This window comes from Protopterus annectens, chromosome 1.part0 (assembly GCF_019279795.1).
Source record: "Protopterus annectens isolate FY-2018-M chromosome 1.part0, PAN1.0, whole genome shotgun sequence".
Classification (NCBI taxonomy): Eukaryota; Metazoa; Chordata; order Ceratodontiformes; family Protopteridae; genus Protopterus; species Protopterus annectens.
Window position 1 is genome coordinate 1379432198 of NC_056725.1, and position 19633 is coordinate 1379451830.

Below are 19633 nucleotides of genomic sequence, written 5' to 3' on the forward strand. Positions count from 1 at the left end.
AACAACATAAGGAGTCAACAGTACTGTAAATGAGCGCTTTTGTTCTTTTATTTTATACCATACTGAATCAAGTTTCTACAAAAAACGGTACCAAACAAATCACATTCAAAACAACCAATCCCCAGCCACCTTCAATTAATCAATGATCAAAGGGTGACCCCATTGACAGTGTGCCCTAATGACAGTATTGTCTTTAGATATATTTAGATACTGTGGCAAGGATGATGCCACAATATGAAGAAATGATGACTGACTTTAATAATTGGCTTAGTTTCTGGTGTCATTCTAAGGGGGTGCAATATTTGTCAGCATGGAAGGAGATGGTCAACAGACCATGCTGCTTTGCCAGGGATGGTCTGCAGCTCTCCCCTCTAAGATTTCGAATATTTGCTAAAACACTGTCTTCCTCCATAGTGCCTTTTTTAGGCAATGTCAAACTGAAAGTACTTTCGACATAGCAAATCAAAGCCAAGAAAATCTAAAGGTTATACTGCTCAGTGCTAGGAGTCTAAACAAAAAACTCCACTCCCTAGAAGCTCTCTTTACCCTAGAGAATGCTGGTGTCTGTGCACTCACTAACAGTGCAAGGTTATAATACATTCCACACATTTAGACCAACTACTTCACAGACAAGGACTAAAGGTGGAGGTGTTTCTACTTACATCAAAAATAAATATACTTCAAGGCTGGTCAAACAGGACAATGCACTTGAGCTGATCCATGTTCAAATAACAATAGGAAAAATCCAGTACCACTTCCTTGCAAGCTATAGGTCCCCCCTCTATGAGCCAGGAAACCCATACCATGTATTTAAACTTATTAGAAACACTAACCATCCAACCCAATACCATATTCATGGGTGACTTTAATTACCTATGGGAATCCTAGATGACACCAAATGTACATGCACAGAGATTCCTGGATTTTGTGAACACAAACTCCTTGGACCAGACAGTCAATATACCAACCAGGGTTGCAACCATACTGGATATGGTCCTCACTAATATGGGAGAGTGCTGAACACTCCCTACTGTAATGCCCTCCCTGGTAAGGTTAAACCACAAAATGGTCTCCTTTGAAATAAAAATAAAACCTGGACCCCCAGCTAAACCTGGAATATTCGGGAACTATTCTAAGGCTAACCTCCTGCTATTAAGTCAGAACCTGGCAAAATTTCAAGCCCCTATAAGCCCTAAAAACACTGCAGTATGTGCAGAACTGTTCACAGAAACCCTATACAAGCATGTTAATAACTGCATAGAGGCTCTACCCCCCCCCCCCAGAAAGAAGTACAGAACTAATTCAAAAAATAAGCCACCCTGGTGGAATCACAAAATCAATTGGCTGTATAACAGAATGAAGAAAATCATGGCATAAATTATGAGGTGCAGCACCCAGCAGGATAAAAGCACTCTCATCAAACTAAACAAACAACTCAGAGGACAAATAAAGTCTACCAAAACCAATTATGAGGTAAGTTTGGCTTCCCAGGCCAAAGGCAATCACAAAGTATTCTTCAGCTGTGTCCGCAACCTCAAAGGCAATACACAATTGTGTGCAGAGCTCACTGTAAATGGAGCCACTTATACTGAGCCATTAGATAAAGAAAACCTCCTGGCTAATAAATTCAGCTCCAACTTTACCCCCCTCTCTCCCCCTCAACCTTCCCTCAGGAAATATCATCAGATATAACTCCCCCTACTATCACTAGGGAACAGGTCCTAAATGCTCTCTCTAAGACCAAGCACACTGCATCAATGGGCCCAGACAGTATCCCAGGATGCCTTCTAAAGAGCATGAAACATAACCTATCAGGGCCTCTGGAATTACTATTTAACTATAGTCTCCAAACAGGCTTTGTGCCTCATGAATGGAGAACAGCAACAGTCATCCCTCTGCACAAAGGTGGGCCATCTACAGACCTTGGAAACTACAGATCCATAAGTCTCACTAGTCTTATATGTTAAGCCATAGAAAGAATTATCATGGAGATGATTAACAGAGATATAGTAAACCTTCAGACACTGGACCCAACCCAGTTTGGTTTCGTCAAAAGGCAGATCATGCCTACTCAGTCTGGTGGACTTCTTTGAGAAGGTCACCAAAGCAATGGATGAGGGCAAAATCGTTCACACCGTCTACCGTGACCTGGCCAAAGCATTTGACACAATACCCCAATCGGGCATTCTTGACAAACTCAAGATGTTAGGTATAAACCTGCATGTCACCCGCTGGAAAGCCAACTGGCTCACAGGATCCAGGAAGTTAGACTTGGGGAGTCCACCTGTACAAAGAGGCCAGTCACAAGTGCAGTCCCTCAGGGATCAGTCCTCGGACTGCTTCTTTTTGGCATTTACTTTTCAGATGTCAAAGCCAATGTCAGTGGTCTCTGGCTGACTAAATATGCAGATGACTGCAAATTAGGAGCAATCATTGAATCTCACACTGACACAAATGTTCTCCAGGAGGGGTTGGCACAAACAAACAACTGGTGTCAGAGCCATGGACTAAAACTAAATGCCAAGAAATGCATAATAGTATCCTTTGGGAAATCATCCATCCCTGGTAACAATTATATTAACACACCCCTTAGAGTTGACTCAGCAGTCAGGGAGTTACGGACACACATAGATAGTAATCTAACCTTTGACTATCACGTGTCTACAGTGGTGAGGTGAGGAAATCATTTTATGTTCCGTAACTTATAAACAAAGACATGGCATCTAATTCCAAGGAAGTTATTGTTTCACTGTATTCAGCATTCGTCAGACCTATCATTGAGTGCAATGCCCCCTTTGGTATGTACCTAAGCAGGGATATCCAACTGGAACGTCCACAGAGGTTCCTCACTAAAAGAATATCGGGCATAAGTAAAATGTCCTATGCAGACTGCTACATGGCCCTTGTCCCTGTATTCTATCTCTAACAGGCTTTTGAGGGGAGATCTATGCCTGGCATACAGGGCATTGTCAGACCCCACTCTGATGAACATCCAGCATATCCACAGAACAAAGAGCACCAGAATTACCCATTCTAAAAACTTTAAACTTGTCTGTGATAAAAATAGGACCTACTGGAGAGATAGGTATGCCTCCCAGAGACTACCCCGTTTATGGAACAGGCTCCCCATTCATGTGAAGCACAGTTCTTCCCTAACCCAATTCAAGTGCAACTTGGACAATTCGATGGGAAAAAGGAAATTCATCCCTGGTTTGGTACCTGTGTCTCTAATGGACCCAGGCAACATGTAAATGGTTCATCTCCCAGGTCCATGCTTACTCTTATCAAGGGTATTAGAACTTGCCAGAGATTTGGGATGCATGGCTAAGCATAAAAGGCCCTTGTGGTCATTAGTCTAGTAAACACCTATGAACCTATATGACAGTTGTCGGTTGTGCATCCCTGCAAATATTTAAACATTCTAATGGTTTATCATACCTGTCAACTATACAGATTTTTGCATCACATTTTAGGTCTGTTTCTCATAAAATTGTGGTTTTCTGGCAAATCATTGAGGGTTGAAGCCAGAAAATAATGACAAACATTTGAGTTTCAGACTTCATACCCTTCAGAAAATTCATGTTAATGAAAAAACTGTTGTTCTATCAATTTTCTATGTTTGTAAGAGCAATATTTAAAGTGTCCCTATTTTTGGGCCTTTGTTCCCCCATTATTGATGGCTTTGTCCAGATTTCTTGCTGTAACAGGTTGAGAGGTATATCTGTTTATAATTAGGGTTGCCACCTTTTCAAATTCCAAAAGTGTGACTTTTTTAGGTTCACAGGTTGGTACTAGGCTATCGGCCCTAGGGCCTATACAAACCTAGCCATAACAATTCCCTGGCTATTTCTTCTCACAATATTTACTTCCCTGGACCCCTGTCTAGCAGGGTAACTGACATGATTCCCGGGGTGAATTTCCTTTCTGCCATCCAATCGTCAAGGTTCATTTTGAAGAGGGCCAAAGAGGCGCTCTGTTTGACATGTATGGGCAGTCTATTCCAGAGTCTGTGGAGTCTCTGGGTCAGGAACTTATCCCTCCAGCATGTTTTGTTCATTGTGAGATTTTGCAAGACAAAACATGCACAGCCAATGCCAAGAACAGGACTTCACATTTCTTGCCAAAGCAAACGCTTAAGCATTTGAATTGTGTATGCTTTTTCACATAACATTTAGGTGTTTTGGATATACAATAATAATTTATGCAACTACTAAAGAAATCTTAGGAAATATGTTTGCCCTAAAATATCAGGACAGTTGCCATTTTTTTACTTTTTCTTTCCAGCCAAAGTGCCAAAATAGGAACTGTTCTGCCAAAGAGAGAGGTAACCCTATTCATGTTTTTTTTTTAGTTTGTCTGTATACCGCTCAATGTCTTAGTGCAAGAAATCAGGACAAAACCTAAAATAATGGGGGGACAAATGCCCATATTAGGTAAAGATTTGAAATACTGCTCTTATAAACTTAAAACGTTGCTAGGATATTTGGATTTGTATTAGGATGCATTTCCTAAAGGATGTGAAGTGTCAAACAAGTGTGACACTCAAACATGTGTCATTATTTAGTGACTTCAATCCTCGGTGATTTGCCCGAAAAATCGCAAGTTTTATGAGAAACAGACCGAAAAAGTTAGTTACAAATCAGGACATTTTCCGAAAATCCGGACAGCTGAGAGGTGTGTTTGTCTTGAAACTTATTAACCAAGGCAGTCGGAAGGTATTTAAAACGTTTGCTTTGGAAACGTTTTTATTTAGTGAAAATCTGGCTAATTATGTGATAAAATAGCATTAATTGTATGACAAACTAAGTATCTGTTCAAGAACGCTTTTAAGTTACATTTTTCCAGGAATTCAAGGAAACTTTGCAAATCCTAACTTTCTGTCCTTTCATTCACCCACCCTGTGGTTGGACTTGACGGCCACGGCTACTGACTGGCATCTTTTTCCATTAAATGACTTGGAAAAGTACCTCACAATCTGTAAGCATTAAAAAATTTGAAGTTTTTTTCCTTTAAAATCGGCAAAGGGTCAAACTAGGTGCACTTTTCTTATTTGTCGGAATAAAAGATCAGTATATGAAGACAATGTGCTGGGCTTGATTCTCTCATGGCGTAATTGGCTTGGCTTAAAATGACCCGCAAGGGCGGTTAGCCTAGTACTAATCTATGAGCTTAAGAGTCATATAAATATTAGACCCTGCACAATTAGTTTTAGTTAATCTTTGTATGGGCGTACTATTAAATGTTTGATAAGGCATGCTTTTATAAACGGGTCTAAGTTAAGGAGAAACATCATGAATCTAGGCTCATAGGAGGAAAGATGCTAAATAAAATGAGGCCCCAGACCACAACGCTATGCCTAAATTACAGCAATGTTATCCATGGAAAGTTCCAATCACCCAAGTGCAGTTAACACCTGTTGTGAGGCTGAGGAAGACTATCCTTCAACTCTGTAAAGCATCGCCTTGTTTACCGCCTGATCCATCATTGTGTTACAGGACGTGCCTGGTCCAATATTCTGCAAAAAGTGCCGATTGTGCAACATCCCTACTCACTCATGCGATGGTAAAACCAATAAAATATTCCGTTAACCTGAATTAACAGTCTTCCTGATGATACAAACTTTTTGGAATGTGTATCGTCTCAGCGCATAGGTGGGCGTTGCTGCATTACTTCAAATTCCGCCCTAGCTATTTTGCGTGGTAGGCCAGTAATTTGTGTGACAGCTAAACTCAAAATAAACACTGTGAATTACATTACGGATATTTGGTTACTCCAACTCCGCAATAGCTTGCTCACTACACACACACACCCGTACGTGTTAACAACAATCATGTCTTTCAAATGTACCTAATTATGAGGTACGTTCATCATTTTTAGTCTTAACATTTTCATATGCCATCTGTAACATACTAATTGTCATCTTGCAAATATCAATGGTGGTAAAGTAATATTTAATATATAGTGACTTAACGGTAAAGTAACTGTGATTATTGTAATTAATCGAAAGTGTTTGTAAGTAGAAAGTAACAATTTCCTAAATGAAGCTGCATCTGCTTAATTTTGCTCATGTCTTTCTTTCTTCCTTCTACATTAAGAGCTAAACGGATCCATGTGGATTTATTTCAGTTGCAACCCGGGAAGAGTAGAGTACAAATCTGGAGAAGCATGACATAAACTAAATGTTATATCAACTTTATAGACTCAGCACGTTACGCTGCACAGCACAATTTGTACTGTAGAAAGAGACGCTGATAATGTTTACTGCAACTGTGCACCACTACCAACCAACCAATTTCAGCTGAACAAATACAAAGAACTGACGACTGCATAATTACATGACGACAGAAAGGAGGGCACTGTTGCTTTAATAAGAACATCTGCTTGGAGCATTTTGAAAGCAGGACTATAAAGCAGCACGGCCTACTCTCTGTGGCCGGATTGGTGTACAGCATCAGTGAAGAGCGGGCTGGAGTGGCCCATCACGCAGCTTCTGAAATAAAAGCTTGGCCTGGGAGCGGTGTACATTCTTGTAAAGGCAGCCTTCCATTCCGTTAGAGTAAAATAGCATCCGGTCAGGACGCACCCACTGTTATTAAACTCAGCAATTCTTGGTTAAAATATAAATATTTGCCTTGTTAAGCTTTCACACCTTTGCTTTTTAAAATTAATGTAGAAATGGGGAACTGAAAGTATCACCTTGTCATAAGTCCTCGCTCTCTTTTTGTACATGGTCTTTTGAATATTTTTATACGGTGACAGGAAATCCTTGGCGCATACTCAGTTGCCTGCCTGACTTTGTACTGTTGTGAACTGTCAGTTATGGGTCCTGAAATAAATCCACAGTTGTACAAAGAGAAGGTGTCTGAATGCATCAATTCAGCTGAGAACAAGCTTTCCGCTTTGAACAAAAAGATCTGGAATACACCAGAGTTAGCCTTTCAAGAACACGAAGCTCACAAAACTCTGACTCACTTTTTCCAAGAGGTGGAACAGGGGTGGAAGGTGCAATGCCATTACAAACTGGACACCGCATTCCGTGCAGAATGGGAGATTGCAGGTAGTGGAGGACCTGAGACGTGTGCTGTGAATGTGGGGTTCCTGTGTGAATATGATGCTTTGCCTGAGATCGGACATGCATGTGGCCACAACCTCATTGCAGAAACTGGAGCTGCAGCAGCTCTGGGACTGAAAGGAGCACTACAGTCACTTCCCGCTCCACCTGTAGGAGTAAAGGTAAGCCACAAGCTAAGAAACATATGCATGAACGTAGTTTAACTTTTTAATGTATTAATCATTTAGTAGTACCGACAATATTCAGCCATGACTCTGTCAAGAAGGGTAGGGGAACATAGCTTTTAACTCCGATTTCAAAAATGTGAAACCCTTATCCCACTTAATCTGAAACTGTGTGCACAATGCGAAACACTTACCTAAATCACTTTGATGAGGAACCCACAGTATTGTTAAAATGTGTTACTTTGCACTTACAAAGTTATTTAATGGCTTAATTGGATCTAGTATTGCTTGCTATGAATATTTGCTAAAAAACCTAAATAATAGTGTGACAGATAATTTCACTGCAGAACAGCATGAAACATGGAATTGTTAAGACTCAAAATGAAGAGCTTTCCTCATAATGAGGTACAGCTGAGAGGTCTGCAGAGGTATTGATAGTATTTTTAAGTCTGCTTTTGTAAGAGGATTGATACGGTTTTCCTCCAAGGTGTGTGATACTCATAGCCGGCCTTAAGCATAGGTCAACTAGGCTGCCGCCTATGGCGCCGCTGTAGCAGGGGCACTTTTCCAGTATTTATTTGGTGTAGGTAGACCAGGATGGGGGGCACCATGGAGCCCTTTTGCCTAGGGCACCATGGAGCCCTTTTGCCTAGGGCACCATGGAGCCCTTTTGCCTAGGGCACCAGCTGACCTAAGGCCGCTGCTAATCAAAATGACTAAACTAGAGTAACATCGTCTTTGAATAAGCTGGAGTCGAGGCATGAGCAAGGAAACACATTTGTTTACCTAAATCATGTTCTCCTGCGAGTTAGACCATTTTGCAAGGATCAATGGCCTTAAGATAGAAACCAGTTCCAGAGAGAACCACAGTCTATCACAGGACACTCACACAACAAGTAGTTTTAGGAGATTTCTAAATCCCCCAGTGCGTTTTATATTTTTGGAATGTGGTAGAAGACTGGAGTATCAAGTGAAACGCCACGTGAACACAGGGAGGATATGCAGACTCTGTAGACAAAGACATACGGCTAGGAATCAAACTGGAGAACCAAAGGCTATAAGAGGGCAGTGATAATCATGTCACTGATGCATACTTCTCAACATTTTAGCTCATGAAATTTGGATAAAGCCAAAAATAATGGGGACACAAAGGGACATATTTTAAATATTGATCTTATCAAGTTGCTATAGTAAAAGGTTTTGTGTCACTATACGTTTTCTGAAGGATATTAAGTCTGAAACTCAAATGTCTGTCATTATTTACCAATTTGAATACCCATTGATTTGCCAGAGAACCACAGCTTTCACCAGGAACGGACTAAAAATATGAGGCAAAGATGTGGACATTCCATGAAACTCTGGACATTTGAGAGGTATGCACTGATGTGTCATCTTGTACAAACTCAGAACAGATAAGATATTAGACAAACTGGATTGCAGCAGAATTACACATGCTGGAGAAGGGTACTTGCTAACTAAGATGTTGAAAAAGACCTGTAGATGTGAAACACTAGAAATGTAAGAACAAAGTTAATGCTGTAGGTGACTGGTATGTAAATAAGTAACGTGTAAATTTTATGTACTGTGCTAGTTTTTTGTCAGGTGTAGTTGGTTGTGTAATCACTGCCCTTCATAGTAATGTGGCGACTGCTGAAGTGTTCAAATTACTGGCAGTGACACTCCATTTGAAATATGTTAACTGGTTAAACACACTGCCTGTTCCGGAAATAGCAGCGTAAAGATTAGAGTTGTTAGAAACAGGACTTATGTAAGAATACCAGTTTCTTTTAGGACCTTTTTGGACAAAATGTACTCCCTGGAAGATAGGAGGTGAAGAGATAACATGTCTGATTCTTTATGCATATGAAGAACATTAATATGGTGAACAATAGAAGTCCTTACCAACCCAGGAGTCTTCTCAGGACATTAACTTTAACTAATAGGATGTATGTCAAGATGTGGAGTGACATCTTCAAAACTTTTACACAGTGTAGGAGAAAGACAGCAGCCATATAACTTGTAGTGTTTGAATATTGTAGAGTAAAGATGATCTGGCAGACAGATTTAATCTCAACTACCCTTTCTTAATTTAATTGGGTAACATAGTGTTATTCAATTCATTATGCTAGCTATGTGTATGGACACTGGAACCACAAGTGAGGTCAACACCCATGAGAAGAGAGCACAGAATTTTCATAATTCACTGAAGGTCCCAAATTATTCAAATCACAAGCACGATGGCATTAAACCAGATATACAGCCCAACAACTTGGCACTGTTACTACCGGTTGTACCACTATTTGCGCAGGATATGTATATCTGTAGAAAATGGTCACTTAATGTGACTGGTCAAACTTTAGAAATGCTGGGCTGATATTTTTGTGTAAAGCCTGATTAGAGAGAGACAGAGAGAGAGAAACGTACACTAGGACTTAAACACACACGCATGCACTAATATACAGAAATATGCACATACACAGAAAAGCTCACATGCACAGACACAAATTTACACAGTAATACATATGTACACATACTAACAGAAACATACACACAGTCACTGCACATGGATTCACACGTTATGCGCATGCACACACAGAAGCACATGCATATGTACACAGCACAGACACATGCAAAGTGCACAACTGTACACACACGCACACATAGAAAAACATGGACACAAATACACACAGACGTGCACACACAGAAACACATGCACAGACATGGGTTACCTTCATTTGATCGAATTTTCATTTGACTGAAACCCATTTGATCGAAATTTCATTTGACTGGCAACCAGTACTTCAGTACACTTTAAGGCAAATAACAGGGATTTGTCCCTTCCCCAATGTCATGCGATTCTGGAGTTGGTATATATAGTTAGGGGTGTGGAGGGCACAGTCCCACACATTGGGGGGGGCAAAGCCCCCACCTAGTTTCATTTAAAAGAAGAAAATAACACAAAAGTACAGATTTTAAACGAAACTAGGTGAGGGGCTTCACACCCCTCAATGTGGGGGGCTGTGCCCCCCCCACCACCCCTAACTATATATACCAACTCCAGGGTCGCATGACATTGGAGAAGGACAAATCCCTGTTATTTGCCTTAAAGTGTATTGAAGTACTGGTTGCCAGTCAAATGAAATTTCGATCAAATGAGTTTCAGTCAAATGGGATGTCGATCAAGGGAAGGTAACCCGCACAGGCATACATACGTGTGCTCGCAGATGCACACCCGCACCCACACATAACTCGCACAGATCTTCAGGTAGACATTAAATAAATGCAATACTTCACTGAAAATAAATAAGGAAAGGGCGTGCTTAAAAATATGTAACAACCAAATCGTTCTTTAAAATGAAAACAAAAGAATTTACATTAAGGAACGCAACAAAAACGCAACAAAAACAGAGACCATTTTATAAGTGCAGTAACAACCTCCAAGGCTAACATTATAGGGAAGTAACAAACTTTCTAAGGGTGAGGAGGCTCTCCACCTTTGGAGTTGGGACTTTACCCCTTTGCAGTCTAGTATTTTCCTGTAATACCTACCATACCAGGCATTATTGTTTACACACACATACCCACTTGCACACACGCACACTCACATATTTCAACATAGGTAACAGTGGAGAATGGTGACTTCAAAGCAAGGGAGCTGCAAAAGGCAATTGAATTTGTGGGGTTAATGAGAGATGGGTGGGGCAATATGGCAGGACAACACCCATCTACCTGTGATAAGGCTCCGCTTTAGGTGAAGTAATGCCCTAAGTGAAGAGCTGTATGGCACCCCCCCACTGCCTACCACTCCTTCTCTCTCTCTCTCTCTCTCACACACACACACACACACACACACACGTCTTAGTGCCCACAGTCCTGTTTTTTTTCTAACTATTTGTTTCAGTGATGCCCAAACAAAAATCATGACTTAAGGGAAGAAATTCAGTCTTATTGTGCTACTTTCCTTCTTCCCGCATTCTTTCCACATACTCAAACTGGCTAAGAGTTCAGTGTAATAACTGTAGAATAAGTAATGAAATTAGCCAGAGGTCTGGTGTTAGTAGGCCCGCAGTTGCTATGAGGTTATATTTGCTCTGAGGTGCATTTTACAGATATTTTCCAACCTTTTGATCCAGTGATGGTGTGAGCAAAAATATGAGCAAGGAAAGAAATTCAGTTTTATTTTTTAAGTTGCGTTTGGCAAAGTAGTAAACTGAGAAGACATCGAATGCTTTCTAGGATGCATACTTGTATGACTGCGAGTACCTCAGATCTCTGCTTATCATTAACTCTTTTCCTTCCAGTGGAGCTCTGGAAGTTTGGACTGTAATTTCCAATGGGCAGAGCTTAAGCTTTTTGATGAAATCAAGTTATGACCTCACTTTTCAAATAAATGTTCATATCTCAGGAACCATAGGGGTACAAAAGAAATGACCTGTAGATGTGAAACACTAGAAATGTAAGAACAAAGTTAATGCTGTAGGTGACTGGTATGTAAATAAGTAACGTGTAAATTTTATGTACTGTGCTAGTTTTTTGTCAGGTGTAGTTGGTTGTGTAATCACTGCCCTTCATAGTAATGTGGCGACTGCTGAAGTGTTCAAATTACTGGCAGTGACACTCCATTTGAAATATGTTAACTGGTTAAACACACTGCCTGTTCCGGAAATAGCAGCGTAAAGATTAGAGTTGTTAGAAACAGGACTTATGTAAGAATACCAGTTTCTTTTAGGACCTTTTTGGACAAAATGTACTCCCTGGAAGATAGGAGGTGAAGAGATAACATGTCTGATTCTTTATGCATATGAAGAACATTAATATGGTGAACAATAGAAGTCCTTACCAACCCAGGAGTCTTCTCAGGACATTAACTTTAACTAATAGGATGTATGTCAAGATGTGGAGTGACATCTTCAAAAACTTTTACACAGTGTAGGAGAAAGACAGCAGCCATATAACTTGTAGTGTTTGAATATTGTAGAGTAAAGATGATCTGGCAGACAGATTTAATCTCAACTACCCTTTCTTAATTTAATTGGGTAACATAGTGTTATTCAATTCATTATGCTAGCTATGTGTATGGACACTGGAACCACAAGTGAGGTCAACACCCATGAGAAGAGAGCACAGAATTTTCATAATTCACTGAAGGTCCCAAATTATTCAAATCACAAGCACGATGGCATTAAACCAGATATACAGCCCAACAACTTGGCACTGTTACTACCGGTTGTACCACTATTTGCGCAGGATATGTATATCTGTAGAAAATGGTCACTTAATGTGACTGGTCAAACTTTAGAAATGCTGGGCTGATATTTTTGTGTAAAGCCTGATTAGAGAGAGACAGAGAGAGAGAAACGTACACTAGGACTTAAACACACACACGCATGCACTAATATACAGAAATATGCACATACACAGAAAAGCTCACATGCACAGACACAAATTTACACAGTAATACATATGTACACATACTGACAGAAACATACACACAGTCACTGCACATGGATTCACACACGTATGTGCGCACGCATGCACACACAGAAACACATGCATATGTACACAGCACAGACACATGCAAAAGTGCACAACTGTACACACACGCACACATAGAAAAACATGGACACAAATACACACAGACGTGCACACACAGAAACACATGCACAGACATGGGTTACCTTCATTTGATCGAATTTTCATTTGACTGAAACCCATTTGATCGAAATTTCATTTGACTGGCAACCAGTACTTCAGTACACTTTAAGGCAAATAACAGGGATTTGTCCCCTTCCCCAATGTCATGCGATTCTGGAGTTGGTATATATAGTTAGGGGGGTGTGGAGGGCACAGTCCCACACATTGGGGGGGGCAAAGCCCCCACCTAGTTTCATTTAAAAGAAGAAAATAACACAAAAGTACAGATTTTAAACGAAACTAGGTGAGGGGCTTCACACCCCTCAATGTGGGGGGCTGTGCCCCCCACACCACCCCTAACTATATATACCAACTCCAGGGTCGCATGACATTGGAGAAGGACAAATCCCTGTTATTTGCCTTAAAGTGTATTGAAGTACTGGTTGCCAGTCAAATGAAATTTCGATCAAATGAGTTTCAGTCAAATGGGATGTCGATCAAGGGAAGGTAACCCGCTGGTACATACGTGTGCTCGCAGATGCACACCCGCACCCACACATAACTCGCACAGATCTTCAGGTAGACATTAAATAAATGCAATACTTCACTGAAAATAAATAAGGAAAGGGCGTGCTTAAAAATATGTAACAACCAAATCGTTCTTTAAAATGAAAACAAAAGAATTTACATTAAGGAACGCAACAAAAACAGAGACCATTTTATAAGTGCAGTAACAACCTCCAAGGCTAACATTATAGGGAAGTAACAAACTTTCTAAGGGTGAGGAGGCTCTCCACCTTTGGAGTTGGGACTTTACCCCTTTGCAGTCTAGTATTTTCCTGTAATACCTACCATACCAGGCATTATTGTTTACACACACATACCCACTTGCACACACGCACACTCACATATTTCAACATAGGTAACAGTGGAGAATGGTGACTTCAAAGCAAGGGAGCTGCAAAAGGCAATTGAATTTGTGGGGTTAATGAGAGATGGGTGGGGCAATATGGCGGGACAACACCCATCTACCTGTGATAAGGCTCCGCTTTAGGTGAAGTAATGCCCTAAGTGAAGAGCTGTATGGCACCCCCCCACTGCCTACCACTCCTTCTCTCTCTCTCTCTCTCTCTCACACACACACACACACACACACACACACACACACACACACACACACACACACGTCTTAGTGCCCACAGTCCTGTTTTTTTTCTAACTATTTGTTTCAGTGATGTCCAAACAAAAATCATGACTTAAGGGAAGAAATTCAGTCTTATTGTGCTACTTTCCTTCTTCCCGCATTCTTTCCACATACTCAAACTGGCTAAGAGTTCAGTGTAATAACTGTAGAATAAGTAATGAAATTAGCCAGAGGTCTGGTGTTAGTAGGCCCGCAGTTGCTATGAGGTTATATTTGCTCTGAGGTGCATTTTACAGATATTTTCCAACCTTTTGATCCAGTGATGGTGTGAGCAAAAATATGAGCAAGGAAAGAAATTCAGTTTTATTTTTTAAGTTGCGTTTGACAAAGTAGTAAACTGAGAAGACATCGAATGCTTTCTAGGATGCATACTTGTATGACTGCGAGTACCTCAGATCTCTGCTTATCATTAACTCTTTTCCTTCCAGTGGAGCTCTGGAAGTTTGGACTGTAATTTCCAATGGGCAGAGCTTAAGCTTTTTGATGAAATCAAGTTATGACCTCACTTTTCAAATAAATGTTCATATCTCAGGAACCATAGGGGTACAAAAGAAATGTAAGTGTCAAACTCTTCATCACAAACTATTTTTTATACTGGTAGGTGTTCTTTAGATTTGGGGTCTTAAAATGGATTTTATAAGGCATGGTAAACATAGTAACTATTAAATGTATAATATTTTGTAAACAACGTACAATATCTAAGCAACCATTCAAGTTACTCACATACTGTTAGCAGCATTTTGTTCACCCAGCTGTCAGCTTTCATATGAAGCTAAGCAGTTCTGTCTCTGCTACTTGGTTGTTGAGGTATTTAGAGAAATGTGAAATTTATGACAATATAAGTAAATATATTAACAACAAATCTGATGCTGTCCATGCCATTATTCATCACGGATGGGTCTTGGATCTGACCTCCGATCTTAGCCGGCAACTGATGGACAGATCCAGAGCTCAAGCTCCTCCCCTTCCCATAACCCCCTGCTGGCCTGTAACCCTCCAATCTCATTTGCAGTGGAAACACTAGGGCATGGTTCCTGTAGCTCAAGCTGTAGAACAGATAAGTGTTATTCCTTTTGGATTTCTCTTGTTTCCATTTATCTATAGTGCTTTCTTAACCTCTTCTTATGGGTTATTGTAGTTTGTGGTTTCCTCTCTTCCCTGTGCTTTACCTAGGGTTTGTCGCTTGGGTTCCTGCCTTTCTTCGCGAGTCTCTTTCCGTCACTATTTTTCTAGTTAAAGTATAGTTTTTCCTTAAATAGATAATTATTTATTTATAAAAGGGTAGTTTTTTGGGTCTCTTCTACCTTTTTACTTTCCTGAAAGTGCACATGGTGCCTTCTGTCTCTCGGGTGTGTGTGTGTGTGTGTGTGTGTGTGTGTGTGTGTGTGAGGCTGTCTCTTCTGAAAATCTGACAAGCCCTCTGGCTTTAAGAGATGCTCCTCATGCAGTTGAAAGATGCCTCATTCCGACATGCATGAGGAGTGTGTTTACTATTTAGGAGAGTCTCACCTGGAGGTTGAATGCGACATTTGTGCAGCATTCAACCCCAGGGCTCTCATGGATCACAGAAACAAATTATTACTAAGGGAGCTAGCTAAGGTGGGACCTGTAGCTTCGGGCTCCCCCTCTACAACTCCTTTGGATCCTAAGAGGAAGACTTCCTCTAAGGAATCCCTCTCTAAAAAGCCGAGGCTCTTGGATCACAGATTCCTGGATCCAAGCCCAGCCTCTTTGGCTTAGGATCCGCGCTCTTCCACTCCGAGAGCCTCAGATCATTCTCTCAGATCTGAGGCCTTGGTGCCTCGGAGGCCCTCTGATCCGACTTGACGACTGTCTTCTGATCTGACCCATCTGTTGGATCTGTCTGCAGCACCAGTTAATGCATTGGATCCATCTAGGACTTCGGATCCAATGGTTCTGTCGAATCCGATAGTGATTGAAAGGTCCCACTTGAGGTCCATGAGCTCAGATCCGATGCATTTGCAGAACTTTGGCATCTCCAGTAAGGTTAGGACATTCCTCTGTATCTTCCAGGTCTACTGTCCAGCGATCTTTTTCTAAGAATCAGAAAATGAGTAAGAAGCTTTGGTTTTGCAGGACTCGGTCCTCCTTCCAAGAGGCTCCCCAAGAATCCTCCTCCATAAGCCAGGGCAGAGGATTCAATGGTAGATGCTGCCCCAGAGGCAGAGAGAGTCCACAGAATCAGGACGTCTTGGGAGCCAATCGGGGACAAGTTGTTTCAGTGCTCCGGAAGCATTGCCTGGCTGTCCTGCCCTGGAGGCAGTCTGGGGATGATTCTCTCTGCACCTGCTAGCCTGGTCAAATATCTCCTCAGATCAGTGGGTGTTCAGGATTATTTCCATGGGATACGTCATTCCGTTTATTCGGTCTCCCCCAGTATTAAAATATCTCCCAGATGTTCCACCCTGCCAAAGGGAGTTGGCCCATCTCAAGGTTCAAGGCCTTTTTCTAAAAAGAGCCATCCAAGAGGTCCCAGCAGGACAAAGAGGGTCCATAACTTACTCTCACTTCTTTTTGGTGCCAAAAAAGATTGGGGACCTGCGTCCAATTTTGGACGTCAGCAAACTAAATCTGTCAGTCCAGAAGTCCAAGTTCTGGATGGTCACTGTTCAGTCCATTCTGCCTCTCTTGCGCAAGGACAATTAGATTTGATCAGTGGATCTCAAGGATGGGTACTATCATTGACAGATGCTCCTGGAGACACCTGTTCTTTCAGTTAGGTGCTGGTCACTACTAATTCAGAGCCCTGCGTTTTGGACTCACCACAACCCCCTGGGTGTTTACCAAATGTATGGCAGTGGTGGCAGCCCGTCTCAGGCTGCAGGGCTTCCAGGTCTTTCCATACCTGGACGATTGGGTCCTCATGACCCCCACGAGGCATCAACCGTCAATGACTACCAGTTATACCTTCTGCCTCTTTCAGGATCTTGGCATCGTGATCAGTTTCCCCAAATGCAATCTTTCTCCATGCCAGACCCTAGATTTCATTGGGGTTGTGCTGAAAACGATGTCTGAGATTGCAGCACTTCCCCCCCTTGCAGAGTTCAACTTATTCAGGATCAGGTCTATTGCTTGCTGGTTATGGAATGTCCGGCAGCCCACCTAATTCTACACATGTGGTCCATTCAGATTCATTCCATGTCCATGCTCCTCAGGATGACTCTGGTGTGCAGAAGTCACCTTGCCTGGTGGTTTCAATCTCAGGACCTGACACTCGGCAGACCCCTCTGTCTTCCCCTGCCCAAGGCCACAATGACCATGGATGCCTCCCTATTGGGGTGGGGTGGAGCATTTTCCGGGAATGACAGTTCAAGGCACGTGTTCCCCCACAGAGACCAAATTGCACATAAACATCCTGGAGATGAGAGCAGTCCTTCTAACGTTGCAAGCCTTTCAGGATTGTCTCCCTCAAGGGACTGTAGCAGTTCAAATGGACTACATGGCGGTAGTCTGGTACATAAACAAGCAAGGGGAAACATGGTCCTATCCCCTGTGCAGAGAGTCCATGATTGTGCAGGAATGGGTGATGTCTTCCAGGCGCTTTCTTCTTGCAACTCACATTCACAGCACTTCCAACAAACTCAGCAAATCCATCTTGAGTCCTTATGACTGGTCCCTGAACTCATCAGTGGCACATCAGATATTTGACTGTTAGGGTCAACCTTGTTGCAATCTCTTTGCCTTCCCAGTCAACCACAAATGCAGCAACTACTTTGCACTGATCCCCCCCCCCCGACCGGGGAGTTACCCAGGGATGCTCTGGTTCATGATTGGCTGTTGTGACACCTCTATGCTTATCCCCCAACTCTCCTAATCCCCAAGGTCTTACAGAAAGCCTGCTGCCTGGAGACCCCTCCTCATCCTCCTTGCCCCCCCTGTTGGCCTCAAGTGTGATTCTCCCTTCTTCAGTCTCATCTGAAATATCCTCCTTGGATATTGGATCCCTTCCCAGATCTCATTTCCATCCTTGGGACTTCCTCTTCGCAACCTACAAACCCTTCGTCTAACCTTTTGGTTTCTCCAGTTCCAGTAATCCTTTTTCAGTCCAGGCTTCCTTCTCTGGTTAAAATATTATTTTAGCTTCTCAGAAGCCTGCTACTAAGAAGGGGTATTCCAGTAAATGGAAAAGATTTTCTATGTGGGTCAGACAATGAAATTTTAGATCCCTTTGCAGTTCCAATTTATGACATTTTGTTGTTCTTGACTTCGCTTTTTCAGGAAGGTGCTAGTTTCTCCACAATTAAACTCCAGTTGGCGGCCATTTTTCATTTCCATTTAAGTGAGGGTCCCACCTTTTCTTCTAAACTCTGCAAAGCCTTTCTCAAAGGCGTCTTTCTTCTTAGACCTCCTATCTTAGACCTCCCCATATGGGATTTAACTCTGATGTTGCAGTCTTTTGACACAAAAGCCCTTTGAACAGGCTGTATCTTGTGAACTTAAGTTCCTGTTTTGGAAGACTGCTTTCTTGGCGGCTATTAATTTGGCCAAGAGAGTTTCTGAATTGCAGGCTTTCAGTACTTAAACCCCCTTTTATGATCTTCCACAAAGATAGGGTATCCTTTAGGACAAATCCGTCTTTTGTTCCAAAGGTGGCTTTCGGAGGCTATTCTCATCTAATCCATTCAACTTCCAGTTTTCTTCCCTAATTATTCTAATACGAGGGAGTATACCTTACACTGTTTAAACATTCATAGACAGCTACGCTTTTATCTTAAGAGGACTGAGGAATTCCGGAAGTTGGACCAGCTTTTTGTGGCAGTCAGTAAGGTAACTATTTCCAGATAAATTGCAAGCTGTATTTCCTACATTTATGACAGCAGGCAAATGGAGTTATCCAGACCAGATAAAGCCCACTCCACTAAGTCTGTGGCTGTGTCTTCACCTTCTTGGCTAAGCTTTCGTTGGATGATATTTGTGCTGCTGCTACTTGGTCTAATGCCCGTACTTTTGTTTCACACTACAAGTTGAATTTGGTGTCTAGGAACAGGGCCTCCTTTGGATCCTCTGTTCTCCGGCTTATTCTTCTTTGAGGCCTCCCAGGGTTCATAGTAGCTGGGGACTCTGACCCATCCCTGATGAATGAATAATGACATGGCTAGTATCAGATAAAGAATTAGGAAATGCACTTACTATAACTTCCTATGTAGAACACTCTTATTAACTGTGATAGGACAACAGGGCTAGGAATAGTATTTTTTGCCTACTTGGTTCTTTAGTGGGAGTCGTATTATTCTGCTAGTCTGCTGAGCTAAAAGACCTTTGTAGTCAGCCCTGATAAGGGCTAGTCAAAGCTGGAGTTGACCTTGAACTTAGTCTTTAAAAGGACTTGAGTCGCAGAACAATCTGCGGGATCTGTGGGTTTGTTGAGAGCGTTGATAGACCTAAGGTGGTCCTTAGTGGAAGGGTTGTCTGGAGCTTGGAGTATAGCCCTTACAAGGGCTGTTGTGTGTGTTTCCAGACAGCCCAGTTGTAGGGCTGTTGTCATAGAATGGCCCTGTATAGGCTATCTAGTGTGGACTAAGTCTGTTGGTATCCCGA

General features: G+C 41.8%; 1 protein-coding gene across 1 annotated transcript in view; it reads left to right on the forward strand.

The window, feature by feature from the left end:
- The first annotated feature begins 5754 nt into the window (after positions 1-5754).
- The window catches only part of LOC122798230 (peptidase M20 domain-containing protein 2-like), a 452943-nt gene continuing 439064 nt past the window's right edge, over positions 5755-19633 (forward strand). Inside the window, exons 1-2 of the mRNA XM_044067013.1 lie at positions 5755-5858; positions 6096-7233. Of these exons, the coding sequence (XP_043922948.1) occupies positions 6820-7233 (414 nt within the window). The 5' untranslated portion in view covers positions 5755-5858; positions 6096-6819. The remainder of the gene's footprint in view (positions 5859-6095; positions 7234-19633) is intronic.